This window comes from Entelurus aequoreus, linkage group LG03, assembly GCF_033978785.1.
Source record: "Entelurus aequoreus isolate RoL-2023_Sb linkage group LG03, RoL_Eaeq_v1.1, whole genome shotgun sequence".
Classification (NCBI taxonomy): domain Eukaryota; kingdom Metazoa; phylum Chordata; class Actinopteri; order Syngnathiformes; family Syngnathidae; genus Entelurus; species Entelurus aequoreus.
In genome coordinates, this window is record NC_084733.1 from 10,361,415 (window position 1) to 10,375,825 (window position 14,411).

Sequence of the window (14,411 nt, forward strand, 5' to 3'; positions counted from 1 at the left end):
AAAGAGTTCGTAAAATAGTTCAAAAAGAGGTTCATAAAATAGTTCAAAAAGAGTTCGTCTGGAAATTGGGAAGATCCTATCATCTCTCCGCTTTGAACTCCTTGGGCCAGAACAACATCCTTCTGTTGATTACCATACATGAGAGAAAACAGAAAACCCTTCATGTGGCTCTCCCCCTTACACAGTGGAGTTTTACAAGCCTTACTCTTGGTAGGCCTCAAAGACAGCCCCTGTCCTTTTGCCTGGAACTCATTTCAACACAAAGTTTTTTGTGATAACTTACAATTATTCTAACATTTTACTCACCTGTCTCCTCTGTACTCAGCCATGCATCCATTTGTTCATACATGTGTGAATGTGTCCTATTCTGATATATTTACCTGTGTCCACAGGTGCGCTTTCACTGGGACTTCCAGAGTGACTGCTTGAGTTGGACACTGGGTAATTACATAGCTCTCCTACGAGAAAAGCCATCCTGCGAGCTGATCACCGAGGAGGACGTGGCACAAACGCTCACTATCTTGCGTAGGTGTGCCCATTACTACCTCAACGGCACACTGACATGGGAATGCGCCACCACCCCCGGCAAGTGTAGCAACGTGCCGGAGATCTGTACCAAGTTCACAGCCGTCTATGTAATACTGCACTACCTGGTCGATAAGGACTTCCTCAGCTCGGAGAGCCTGGGACGTCCTTCGCCTGTGCTCAAGTACAGTATGCTCCACTTTTTCATATGGGATGCCGATAAAAAAAAGCAGATTTATTTGGACAATTTGGAGAACTGGAACTCAGACGGCATCATCACAGTCATCGGGATCTCTTTCAGCGGCGCACATGAACTCCTTGCCCACTACATCCGTCAGGACAGCGTGTACTTCCTTGTGGCGATTGTCATGGTTCTGCTGGTCATGGGTGTGTACATGCGCTCCGCTCTCATCACCCTAATGACAATGATAGCCATTGTTAGCGCCCTGGTTGTGTCCTTCTTCATCTACCACATGGTTTTCAAATTGAAGTTCTTTCCCTTTTTGAATCTCACGGCTTGCATCTTCCTGGTGGGCATCGGCGTCGACGACGCCTTTGTGCTTTGCGACGTGTGGAGCCACGCCAAATCCGATAGACCTCATGCCGAGCTGGCGGAGAGGGTCAGCGTGACTTTGCAGCACGCCGCCCTCTCGATGTTTGTCACCAGCTTCACCACCGCCGCCGCTTTCTACGCCAATGATGTCAGCAATGTGGTCGCCATACGCTGTTTGGGCATCTACGCGGGAACGGCCATCTTGGTCAACTACATTCTCATGGTGACGTGGCTCCTGGCCGCGGTGGTGCTCCATGAGCGCTACATCGTGGACGTGTGGCGCCGGCCCGAGCCCACGCGGCAGACGAGCGGTTACCGCATCCAGATGTTCGTGGCAGGTCTTTGCCAGCAGTTGAACAAATTCCTATTGAGTGTCTCCAAAGCCTCCAGAACCTTTTTTGAGAAAATTCTCCCCTATATCGTCATCAAGCTGCGCTACGTCTGGCTCATCTGCTTCCTGGCTCTCACAGTGGGCGGGGCCTATTTGGTGTCTGTCAACCCAAAGCTCAAGCTCCCGTCAACGGATATCAGGAAGTTGCAGTTGTTTCGCTCTTCAAACCCTTTTGAGCGCTACAAGGAGTACCAAGATCTGTTCAAGTTCGAGGAGTTGGCACGTATAGATCAACTCCGGGTGACCATCTTTATTGTCTGGGGCACCATGGCTGTGGACAACGGGGACCACCTGGATCCCAATGACTGGGGAACGCTGATGTTTGACAGCAGCTTCAACATTTCCAGCAAAGAGTCTCAGCAGTGGAGCCTGGATTTTTGCGAGAGGATTCAGAGAGAGAGTTCCATTTTCATTCAGCAAGAAATGGTCTGCCTCTTTATCTCTTTCAAGCAGGTCAGTTCTACCTGATTAATTACAGTGAGATATGTTGACCATTTTTGTTTTGACAACCCATCTGGGAGCAACATAAACCAGAAAGTAGTCACATTTTCCACATTTTGTTTTGTTACAGCCTTGTTCCAAAATGGAATAAATGCATTCCTCTTTGCAACACCTCTCAAGCTCCGTCAGGTTGGATGGGAAGGTATTCATCCAGGATATCTCCTTACATTGCTGCATTCATCTTTCCCTCTATCCTGACTAGTCTCCCAGTTCCTGTTGTTGAAAAGCACCCCCACAGCATGATGCTTCCACCACCATGCTTCACTGTAGGGATGGTAGTGGCCTGGTGATGAGCGGTTCCTGGTTTCCTCCAAACATGACATTCACGCCAAAGACTTCAATCTTTGTCTCATCAGACCAGAGAATTTAGTTTCTCATGGTCTGAGAGTCTTTCAGGTGCATTTTGGCAAACTTTTAACGAAGAAATGGCTTCCGTCTGGCCACTCTCCATGGTTGTACTTCTGGAAGGTTGTCATTTCTCCACAGAGGAATGCTGTAGCTCTGACAGAGTGACCATCAGGTTCTTGGTCACCTCCCTGACTAGACTAAGACCATGAGAAACACATTTGAGACGAAGATTGAAGTCTTTGGCGTGAATGCCAGGCAGCATGTTTGGAGGAAACCAGGCACCGCTCATCACCAGGCCAATACCATCCCTACAGTGAAGCATGGTGGTGGCAGCATCATGGTGTGGGGATGGTTTTCAGTGGCAGGAACTGGGAGACTAGTCAGTACAGAGACATCCCGGATGAAAACCAACACTTCTCATCCAACCTGATGGAACTTAAAGGCCTACTGAAATGAATTTTTTTTATTTAAACGGGGATAGCAGATCTATTCTACGTGTCATACTTGATCATTTCGCGACATTGCTATATTTTTGCTGAAAGGATTTAGTATAGAACAACGACGATAAAGATTGCAACTTTTGGTATCTGATAAAAAAAGGCTTGCCCCTACCGGAAGTAGCGTGACGTAGTCAGTTGAACATATACGCAAAGTTCCTTATTGTTTACAATGATGGCCGCATGAAGTGAGAGAGATTCGGACCGAGAAAGCGACAATTTCCCCATTAATTTGAGCGAGGATGAAAGATTTGTGGATGAGTAAAGTGCAAGTGAAGGACTAGTGGGGAGTTGAAGCTATTCAGATAGGGAAGATGCTGTGAGAGCCGGGGGTGACCTGATATTCAGCTGGGAATGACTACAACAGTAAATAAACACAAGACATATATATACTCTATTAGCCACAACACAACCAGGCTTATATTTAATATGCCACAAATGAATCCTGCATAAAAACACCTGCGTGTTTGTTACGCTAGCTCCTAGCTCCTCTGCTAGCTCCTAGCTCCATAGAACACGCCAATACAATTCAAACACCTGATCAACACACACAATCACTCAGCCCAAAAGACCGTTCACCTAACCCAAGGTTCATAAAGCTTATATATTTTTAAAAAGTTACGTACATACGCAAAAAAAAGTTGCGCACATACGGTCAAGCGATCAAATGTTTAGAAGCCAAAGCTGCATACTCACAGTAGCACGTCTGCGTCTTTGTCATCCAAATCAAAGTAATCCTGGTAAGAGTCTGTGTTGTCCCAGTTCTCTACAGGCGTCTGTGTATCGAAGTCAAAAGTCCTCCTGGTTAGAGTCTCTGTTATCCGAGTTCTTCCATCTTGACTGCATCTTTCGGGAATGTAAACAAAGAAGCGCCGGCTGTGTACTGTTGTTGCTGACTACGTTCGAAAAATACGTCCATTTCGCACCGACAACTTTCTTCTTTGCTTGCTCAGCTTCCTTCTCCATAATGCAATGAACATGATTGCAACAGATTCACGAACACAGATGTCCAGAATACTGTGGAATTATGAAATGAAAACAGAGCTTTTTCGTATTGGCTTCAATGTGGAAGGCATACCCGTGTTCGCCGGGCTACGTCACGCGCATACGTCATCCTCAGAGGCGTTTCGAACCGGAAGTTTAGCGGCAAATTTAAAATGTCACTTTATAAGTTAACCCGGCCGTATTGGCATGTGTTATAATGTTAAGATTTCATCATTGATATATAAACTATCAGACTGCGTGGTCGGTAGTAGTGGGTTTCAGTAGGCCTTTAAGAGGTGCTGCAAAGAGGAATGGGCCAAACTGCCCAAAGATAGGTGTGCCAAGCTTGTGGTATTGTGTTCAAAACGACTTGAGGCTATAATTGCTGCCAAAGGTGCATCAACTAAGTACTGAGCAAAGGCTGTGACTACTTGTTTATTTAAAAATGTTAAAATATAGAACAAAAACCTCACATTGTCATTAATGGGTTATTGTGTGTTGAGGACAAAAGGTAACTTGTTCCCTTTTGGAATAAGGCCGAAAATGCGGAACAAGTGAAGCGCTGTAATTTGTTATAATAGAATAGACTAGAATAAAATGCCTGTTATTGTTATTGTCACATTAGCGTGCTAGTAATAGCACATTATTATTAGCATGCTAACAGGAACAGGTGAAAGGCTGGCATACTTTTAAGATGGCGCCAACTAATGGAAAAATTAGAGCCATTAAATATGTGTACGCTTTATTATCCGATCAGTCGGCTAATGGTTGATTAATCGACTCTAAAAATAATCGGCTGTGGTGCACAGTAGCTGCTAGCCTAGCCAATAGCAATATCAGATTGATACACTCCTAACTGTATCAAGATAAAGTACATTTCTAAACTTTGCCAACAGTGGATGAACACAGACTGCGTTGGGGGGTCCACCAGCGCCTGCTGCGGTCACAGCAGCTTCCCCTACAGGCCGGAGGTGTTTGAGCGCTGCATCAAGGAGTACACCAGCACCGTCGTCAAGAAAGCCAGTGCCACTCTGGAAAGTGGGCCTCTGTTGGACACGTCTAACACCATGAAGGCCTTTGTTTTGAAACAGAAGACCACCTTCGCCGACGAGGACTACGAGAAGTTGAGGCTCTTCTACGACAAGGTCAGAGAGCAGTACAAGGGGGAGGGGTATATTTATAGCTAGAATTCACTGAAATTCAAGTATTTCTTATATATATACTGTATATATATATAATATATATATAAATAAAAGAAATACTTGACTTTCAGTGTTCATTTATTTACACATATACACACACACATAACACTCCTCTACTCATTGTTGTATTTGAAAGTGCAATGCTTTGTAGCCAGTAGCACAGCCTTTGAAGGAGCATAGGTATGGGCAGCATCTGTGAAATTTAATTAGCAGGAAAGGAGTGAGTTTAGGGTTGAATTGTCCATCCTCGTTCTATTCTCTGTCACTCGTCGTCGCCATGACTGCTTCTTCTTCGTTCTTCTGCTTCGTCTCCTTCTTGTTGTGTGCGCAGTTGTGCACTCTCCAAAAGCCATAGATGTTATGACGTGACTGGGCCGGCACGCTGTTTATATGGAGAAAAAGCGGATGTGACGACAGGCTGTCCTCACTCATGTCCGTATGGACCTGGAAGGGGCGTGCCTGTTGTCCGGCTGGAAATCGGGAGAAATTCGGGAGAATGGTTGTCCCGGGAGATTTTCGGGAGAGGCTCTGAAATTCGTGAGTCTCCCTGAAAATTCGGGAGGGTTGGCAAGTATGGCGTAGGGTTGCAAAATTGCGGGAATATTCAAAGTTGGAAACTTTCCATGGTAATTAACGGGAAATAATGGGAAATCAATCAATGTTTACTTATATAGCCCTAAATCACGAGTGTCTTAAAGGGCTGCACAAGCCACAACGACATCCTCGGCTCAGATACCACATCAGGGCAAGGAAAAAACTCAACCCAATGGGATATTAATGAGAAACCTCGGAGGGGACCTAGGCACAGTCAAGGCGTTGAGGGGATCCGGTTTGGTGGCTGCAGGATTAGGTTTCTGCTTTTTGCAGATGATGTGGTCCTGATGGCTTCATCTGGCCAGGATCTTCAGCTCTCACTGGATCGGTTCGCAGCTGAGTGTGAAGCGACTGGGTTGAGAATCAGCACCTCCAAGTCTTGAGTCCATGGTTCTTGCCCGGAAAAGGGTGGAGTGCCATCTCCGGGTTGGGGAGGAGACCCTGCCCCAAGTGGAGGAGTTCAAGTACCTTGCAGTCTTGTTCACGAGTGAGGGAAGAGTGGATCGTGAGATCAACAGGCCGATCGGTGCGGCGTCTTCAGTAATGCGGACGCTGTATCAATCCGTTGTGGTGAAGAAGGAGCTGAGCCGGAAGGCAAAGCTCTTAATTTACCGGTCGATCTACATTCCCATCCTCACCTATGGTCATGAGCTTTGGGTTATGACTGAAAAGACAAGATCACGGGTACAAGCGGACGAAATGAGTTTCCTCCGCCGGGTGGCGGGTCTCTCCCTTAGAGATAGGGTGAGAAGCTCTGCCATCCGGGGGAAGCTCAAAATAAAACCAATGCTCCTCCGCATGGAGAGGAGCCAGATGAGGTAGTTCAGGAAGTGTTTAGGGAAGACCCAGGACACGTTGGGAAGATTATGTCTCCCGGCTGGCCTGGGAACGCCTCGGGATCCCCCGGGAAGAGCTGGATGAAGTGGCTGGGGAGAGGAAAGTCTGGGCTTCCCTGCTTCGGCTGCTGCCCCCGAGACTTGACCTAGGATAAGCGTAAGAAGATGGATGGATGGATGGATGTTTTATATTCTAGTTTCTTCAAAATAGCCACCCTTTGCTCTGATTACTGCTTTGCACACTCTTGGCATTCTCTCCATGAACAGGGTTAGGGTTGTATAACCATAGTCTTGTATAAGTGTTATAATGATGTAAGTGGCCCTGTGATGCGGTGGCGACTAGTCCAGGGTGTACCCCGCCTACCGCCCGAATGCAGCTGAGATAGGCTCCAGCGACCCCAAAAGGGACAAGCGGTAGAAAATTAATGGATGGATGGATGATGTAAGTGGCAAATCTTTGTTGACAGAAATCTTATAAATGTAATGTTCTACACATTTTTACAACATTGGAAAACATCAGTAAAACTTCTCAGAGGGTGAGATAACTCCTGGAAATGACTGACTTAGAATGGCCAAAGGTAAAGACGTGTGTGTCCAAGTTAAAGGAAACTGTCTTCTTCTGATGGATTTATTACAATCTTTGCCAGCTGGCTAACGTTCGCTGTGGTCTGGAACAACATGGCACACAAACAGCTATCATACAGTAAGTAAAGGAAATTAAATGAGCTCAAATACACCCCAAAACGAGGCAACATGACAATTAGCTGGCAGTCATGCAGTGACCAAATATGCCTGATTAGCACGTCACACGAATCAATAACATCAATGAAGCGCACTTTTGTGCATTCACACACAGTATAAAAGGTTTGGTGGACAAAATGAGACAAATAACGACCATACTTGCCAACCCTCCCAATTTTCCCGGGAGACTCCCGAATTTCAGTGCCCCACCCGAAAATCTCCCGGTGCAACCATTCACCCTAATTTCTCCCGATTTCCACCCGGACAACAATATTGGGGGCGTGCCTTAAAAGCACTGCCTTTAGCGTCCTCTACAACCTGTCGTCACGTCCGCTTTTCCTCCATACAAACAGCGTGCCGGCCCAATCACATATGATATGCGGCTTTTACACACACACAGAAGTGAATGAAAAGCATACTTGATCAACAGCCATACAGGTCACACTGAGGCTGGCCGTGTAAACAACTTTAACACTGTTACAAATATGCGCCACACTGTGAACCCACACCAAACAAGAATGACAAACACATTTCGGGAGAACATCCGCACCGTAACACAACATAAACACAACAGAACAAATACCCAGAACCCCTTGCAGCACTAACTCTTCCGGGAGGCTACAATATACACCCCCGCTACCACCAAACCCCGCCCCCTCCCGAATTCGGAGGTCTCAAGGTTGGCAAGTATGATAAGGAGTGGCATAAAACACGTCTTTCTGTGGCAGTGTCGGAGAAAGTTGTACATCGTTTGGGGACGGCGTGGCGCGGTTGGGAGAGTGGCTATGCCAGCAACCTGAGGGTTCCTGGTTCGATCCCCACCTTCTACCAACCTAGTCACGTCCGTTGTGTCCTTGAGCAAGACACTTCACCCTTGCTCCTGATGGGTGGTGGTTAGGGCCTTGCATGGCAGCTCCCGCCATCAGTGTGTGAATGTGTGTGTGAATGTGTGTGTGAATGGGTGAATGTGGAAAAAGTGTCAAAGCGCTTTGAGTACCTTGAAGGTAGAAAAGCGCTATACAAGTATAACCCCTTTACCTTTACCTTTACATGCAAACAAACAGTTGAGTCACAATCCACACAACGGTGAGTTCAAGGGCCGCTGAAATGAGTAGGACAAAACGGCGCTGGCCAACAGTGGGCTTTCTAACAATTAGGAATGTTTGTGTCGTGTTTGTCCTCCTACACAAAACATATTACATCAAAAAACACATTTTAATGTGAAATCTTACTTGTGAAAAGTAATCCCCCGATTCCTATTTTCAACAGTCCGTTCATTTGAGCAGGAAAACGCTGAACACCATCTTTGTTTTCTACCTGTCAACTGTCAGTTTAGCATCTTTGTTTTCTACCTGTCAACTGTCAGTTTAGCATCTTTGTTTTCTACCTGTCAACTGTCAGTTTAGCATCTTTGTTTTCTACCTGTCAACTGTCAGTTTAGCATCTTTGTTTTCTACCTGTCAACTGTCAGTCTAGCATCTTTGTTTTCTACCTGTCTACTGTCAGTTTAGCATCTTTGTTTTCTACCTGTCTACTGTCAGTTTAGCATCTTTGTTTTCTACCTGTCAACTGTCAGTTTAGCATCTTTGTTTTCTACCTGTCAACTGTCAGTTTAGCATCTTTGTTTTCTACCTGTCAACTGTCAGTTTAGCATCTTTGTTTTCTACCTATCAACTGTCAGTTTAGCGTCTTTGTTTTCTACCTGTCAACTGTCAGTTAAGCATCTTTGTTTTCTACCTGTCAACTGTCAGTCTAGCATCTTTGTTTTCTACCTGTCAACTGTCAGTTTAGCATCTTTGTTTTCTACCTGTCAACTGTCAGTTTAGCATCTTTGTTTTCTCCCTGTCAACTGTCAGTTTAGCATCTTTGTTTTCTCCCTGTCAACTGTCAGTTTAGCATCTTTGTTTTCTACCTGTCAACTGTCAGTTTAGTATCTTTGTTTTCTCCCTGTCAACTGTCAGTTTAGCATCTTTGTTTTCTACCTGTCAACTGTCAGTCTAGCATCTTTGTTTTCTACCTGTCTACTGTCAGTTTAGCATCTTTGTTTTCTACCTGTCTACTGTCAGTTTAGCATCTTTGTTTTCTACCTGTCAACTGTCAGTTTAGCGTCTTTGTTTTCTACCTGTCAACTGTCAGTTTAGCATCTTTGTTTTCTACCCATCAACTGTCAGTTTAGCATCTTTGTTTTCTACCTGTCAACTGTCAGTTTAGCATCTTTGTTTTCTACCTGTCAACTGTCAGTCTAGCATCTTTGTTTTCTACCTGTCTACTGTCAGTTTAGCATCTTTGTTTTCTACCTGTCTACTGTCAGTTTAGCATCTTTGTTTTCTACCTGTCAACTGTCAGTTTAGCATCTTTGTTTTCTACCTGTTAACTGTCAGTTTAGCATCTTTGTTTTCTACCTGTCAACTGTCAGTTTAGCATCTTTTTTTCCATTTCCATACATTTTTGAAAAAAGCTCCATGAAGCCACCAGGGCGCCCATCAACTGTCAGTTTAGCATCTTTGTTTTCTACCTGTTAACTGTCAGTTTAGCATCTTTGTTTTCTACCTGTCTACTGTCAGTTTAGCATCTTTGTTTTCTACCTGTCTACTGTCAGTTTAGCATCTTTGTTTTCTACCTGTCAACTGTCAGTTTAGCATCTTTGTTTTCTACCTGTCTACTGTCAGTTTAGCATCTTTGTTTTCTACCTGTCTACTGTCAGTTTAGCATCTTTGTTTTCTATCTGTCAACTGTCAGTTTAGCATCTTTGTTTTCTACCTGTCAACTGTCAGTTTAGCGTCTTTGTTTTCTACCTGTCAACTGTCAGTTTAGCATCTTTGTTTTCTACCTGTCAACTGTCAGTTTAGCATCTTTGTTTTCTACCTGTCAACTGTCAGTTTAGCATCTTTGTTTTCTACCTGTCAACTGTCAGTTTAGCATATTTGTTTTCTACCCGTCAACTGTCAGTTTAGCATCTTTGTTTTCTACCTGTCAACTGTCAGTTGAGCACCTTTATTTTCTACCTGTCAACTGTCAGTTTAGCATCTTTGTTTTGTACCTGTCAACTGTCAGTTTAGCATCTTTGTTTTCTACCTGTCAACTGCCAGTTTAGCATCTTTGTTTTCTACCTGTCAACTGTCAGTTTAGCATATTTGTTTTCTACCCGTCAACTGTCAGTTTAGCATCTTTGTTTTCTACCTGTCAACTGTCAGTTTAGCATCTTTGTTTTCTACCTGTCAACTGTCAGTTTAGCATCTTTGTTTTCTACCTGTCAACTGTCAGTTTAGCATCTTTGTTTTCTACCTGTCAACTGTCAGTTTAGCATCTTTGTTTTCTACCTGTCAACTGTCAGTTTAGCGTCTTTGTTTTCTACCTGTCAACTGTCAGTCTAGCATCTTTGTTTTCTACCTGTCAACTGTCAGTTTAGCATCTTTGTTTTCTACCTGTCTACTGTCAGTTTAGCATCTTTGTTTTCTACCTGTCAACTGTCAGTTTAGCATCTTTGTTTTCTACCTGTCAACTGTCAGTTTAGCATCTTTGTTTTCTACCTGTCAACTGTCAGTTTAGCATCTTTGTTTTCTACCTGTCAACTGTCAGTTTAGCGTCTTTGTTTTCTACCTGTCAACTGTCAGTCTAGCATCTTTGTTTTCTACCTGTCAACTGTCAGTTTAGCATCTTTGTTTTCTACCTGTCAACTGTCAGTTTAGCATCTTTGTTTTCTACCTGTCAACTGTCAGTTTAGCATCTTTGTTTTCTACCTGTCAACTGTCAGTTTAGCATCTTTGTTTTCTACCTGTCTACTGTCAGTTTAGCATCTTTGTTTTCTACCTGTCTACTGTCAGTTTAGCATCTTTGTTTTCTATCTGTCAACTGTCAGTTTAGCATCTTTGTTTTCTACCTGTCAACTGTCAGTTTAGCGTCTTTGTTTTTTACCTGTCAACTGTCAGTTTAGCATCTTTGTTTTCTACCTGTCAACTGTCAGTTTAGCATCTTTGTTTTCTACCTGTCAACTGTCAGTTTAGCATCTTTGTTTTCTACCTGTCAACTGTCAGTTTAGCATCTTTGTTTTCTACCCGTCAACTGTCAGTTTAGCATCTTTGTTTTCTACCTGTCAACTGTCAGTTGAGCACCTTTATTTTCTACCTGTCAACTGTCAGTTTAGCATCTTTGTTTTGTACCTGTCAACTGTCAGTTTAGCATCTTTGTTTTCTACCTGTCAACTGTCAGTTTAGCATCTTTGTTTTCTACCTGTCAACTGTCAGTTTAGCATCTTTGTTTTCTACCTGTCAACTGTCAGTTTAGCATCTTTGTTTTCTACCTGTCAACTGTCAGTTTAGCATCTTTGTTTTCTACCTGTCAACTGTCAGTCTAGCATCTTTGTTTTCTACCTGTCTACTGTCAGTTTAGCATCTTTGTTTTCTACCCATCAACTGTCAGTTTAGCATCTTTGTTTTCTACCTGTCTACTGTCAGTTTAGCATCTTTGTTTTCTACCCATCAACTGTCAGTTTAGCATCTTTGTTTTCTACCTGTCAACTGTCAGTTTAGCATCTTTGTTTTCTACCTGTCAACTGTCAGTTTAGCATCTTTGTTTTCTACCTGTCAACTGTCAGTTTAGCATCTTTGTTTTCTACCTGTCAACTGTCAGTTTAGCATCTTTGTTTTCTACCCATCAACTGTCAGTTTAGCATCTTTGTTTTCTACCTGTCAACTGTCAGTTTAGCATCTTTGTTTTCTACCTGTCAACTGTCAGTTTAGCATCTTTGTTTTCTACCCGTCAACTGTCAGTTTAGCATCTTTGTTTTCTACCCATCAACTGTCAGTTTAGCATCTTTGTTTTCTACCTGTCAACTGTCAGTTTAGCATCTTTGTTTTCTACCTGTCAACTGTCAGTTTAGCATCTTTGTTTTGTACCTGTCAACTGTCAGTTTAGCATCTTTTTTTCCATTTCCATACATTTTTGAAAAAAGCTCCATGAAGCCACCAGGGCGCCACGGGTTGCTGACCCTAACAGGAGACGTTTGTTTCAGGTGGACACCTGGATCAGCGGGGAGATGCGTGGCGCTCCAAGAGGCCTCCGTCACGGCTGGTTTCACGGCGACAACTTGGCGCTCTTCGACGTGCAGAAGAGTCTGTCCAGTGGCACGCTGATGTCCACGGCGCTCTCGGTGGCCGTGGCTTTCGGCGTCATGGTGCTGACCACCTGGAACATGGTCATCAGCCTGTTCGCCATCCTGTCCATCACCGGCGCCATCTACGTCACCAACGGCTTCCTGGTGCTCCTGGGCTGGAAGCTGGACATCTTTGAGTCAATCACCATTTCTGTGGCAGTGGGGCTGTGCGTGGACTTCGCCGTGCATTACGGCGTGGCCTACAGGCTCGCCCCGGCGCCGGAGCGTGAAGGAAAGGTGGTTTTCTCCCTGAGCCGGACAGGCTCTGCCATCGCCATGGCCGCCCTCACCACGTTCATCGCCGGCGCTGCAATGATGCCCTCGACCGTGGTTGCCTTCGTCCGGCTGGGCACCTTCTTGATGGTGATCATGTGCACCAGCTGGGCTTTCGCCACCTTCTTCTTCCAGGCCCTGTGCCACTGCCTGGGACCGCAGGGCAGCTGTGGACAGTTCCCGCTGCCCAAAATGCTGCAGTGTCGGGCTTTTTGTGAGGGCACAAACTAGAGCTGCGCTACTAATCCATTTTGCAGTTTTTTGGGAATCTTTCACAATCCCTATTATTTGTTATGCATTGTAATATGCGCAATGCCGCTAACTGGAGTCATCTATCGCTCCAATGAGGCCCCAAAACTGCCAACAATACTCCATTTAACCAAGTATTATTACAATTGTTATTCTACAAACCTCGTTTCCATATGAGTTGGGAAATTGTGTTAGATGTAAATATAAACGGAATACAATGATTTGCAACCCATATTCAGTTGTTAATGCTATAAAGACAACATAATTGATGTTCAAACTGATAAACATTTTAATGTGAAATCTTACTTGTGAAAAGTAATCCCCCGATTCCTATTTTCAACAGTCCGCTCATTTGAGCAGGAAAACGCTGAACACCATCTTTGTTTTCTACCTGTCAACTGTCAGTTTAGCATCTTTGTTTTCTACCTGTTTACTGTCAGTTTAGCATCTTTGTTTTCTACCTGTCAACTGCCAGTTTAGCATCTTTGTTTTTTACCTGTCAACTGTCAGTTTAGCATCTTTGTTTTGTACCTGTCAACTGTCAGTTTAGCATCTTTGTTTTGTACCTGTCAACTGTCAGTTTAGCATCTTTGTTTTGTACCTGTCAACTGTCAGTTTAGCATCTTTGTTTTCTACTTGTCAACTGTCAGTTTAGCATCTTTGTTTTGTACCTGTCAACTGTCAGTTTAGCATCTTTGTTTTGTACCTGTCAACTGTCAGTTTAGCATCTTTGTTTTCTACTTGTCAACTGTCAGTTTAGCATCTTTGTTTTGTACCTGTCAACTGTCAGTTTAGCATCTTTGTTTTGTACCTGTCAACTGTCAGTTTAGCATCTTTGTTTTGTACCCGTCAACTGTCAGTTTAGCATCTTTGTTTTCTACTTGTCAACTGTCAGTTTAGCATCTTTGTTTTGTACCTGTCAACTGTCAGTTTAGCATCTTTGTTTTCTACCTGTCAACTGTCAGTTTAGCATCTTTGTTTTCTACCTGTCAACTGTCAGTTTAGCATCTTTGTTTTGTACCTGTCAAATGTCAGTTTAGCATCTTTGTTTTCTACCTGTCAACTGTCAGTTTAGCATCTTTGTTTTCTACCCGTCAACTGTCAGTTTAGCATCTTTGTTTTCTACCCGTCAACTGTCAGTTTAGCATCTTTGTTTTCTACCTGTCAACTGTCAGTTTTGCATCTTTGTTTTGTACCTGTCAACTGTCAGTTTAGCATCTTTGTTTTCTACCTGTCAACTGTCAGTTTAGGCTGCTCGCCGGCTCCTCATCACCACTTCAAGATGGCGGCCGAATTTCTCGCGTCACAGCAGCCTGCGTCTACTTACAAGATGTCTATGGGCCAACCTCCCTTCCTACACGACCCTACTATGCCCCCATGTGGTGAAACAGGTGTAATACAACTTAGCTAAAAACCCGGATGTGCGTCAACAACTGTTATAGTCACCTTTGAATAAAATACAGAAGTTTTATGTTTATTTCCAATGTTCGTATTAATGACGCACTTGGTCAAGTAAGTAGGCGTCGGCATTTTGAAGGAGTGTCGTTTGCGTGTCATGTTGGCCC

General features: G+C 44.0%; 1 protein-coding gene across 2 annotated transcripts in view; it reads left to right on the forward strand.

The window, feature by feature from the left end:
• LOC133646110 (protein dispatched homolog 1-like) overlaps positions 1-14,312 on the forward strand; it is a 34,456-nt gene extending 20,144 nt beyond the window's left edge. For both annotated transcript variants that reach the window (XM_062041131.1, XM_062041132.1), the window contains 3 exons: positions 393-1,922; positions 4,696-4,944; positions 12,184-14,312. In XM_062041131.1, the coding sequence (XP_061897115.1) occupies positions 393-1,922; positions 4,696-4,944; positions 12,184-12,828 (2,424 nt within the window). In that variant the 3' untranslated portion in view covers positions 12,829-14,312. The remainder of the gene's footprint in view (positions 1-392; positions 1,923-4,695; positions 4,945-12,183) is intronic.
• Positions 14,313-14,411: the final 99 nt, after the last annotated feature.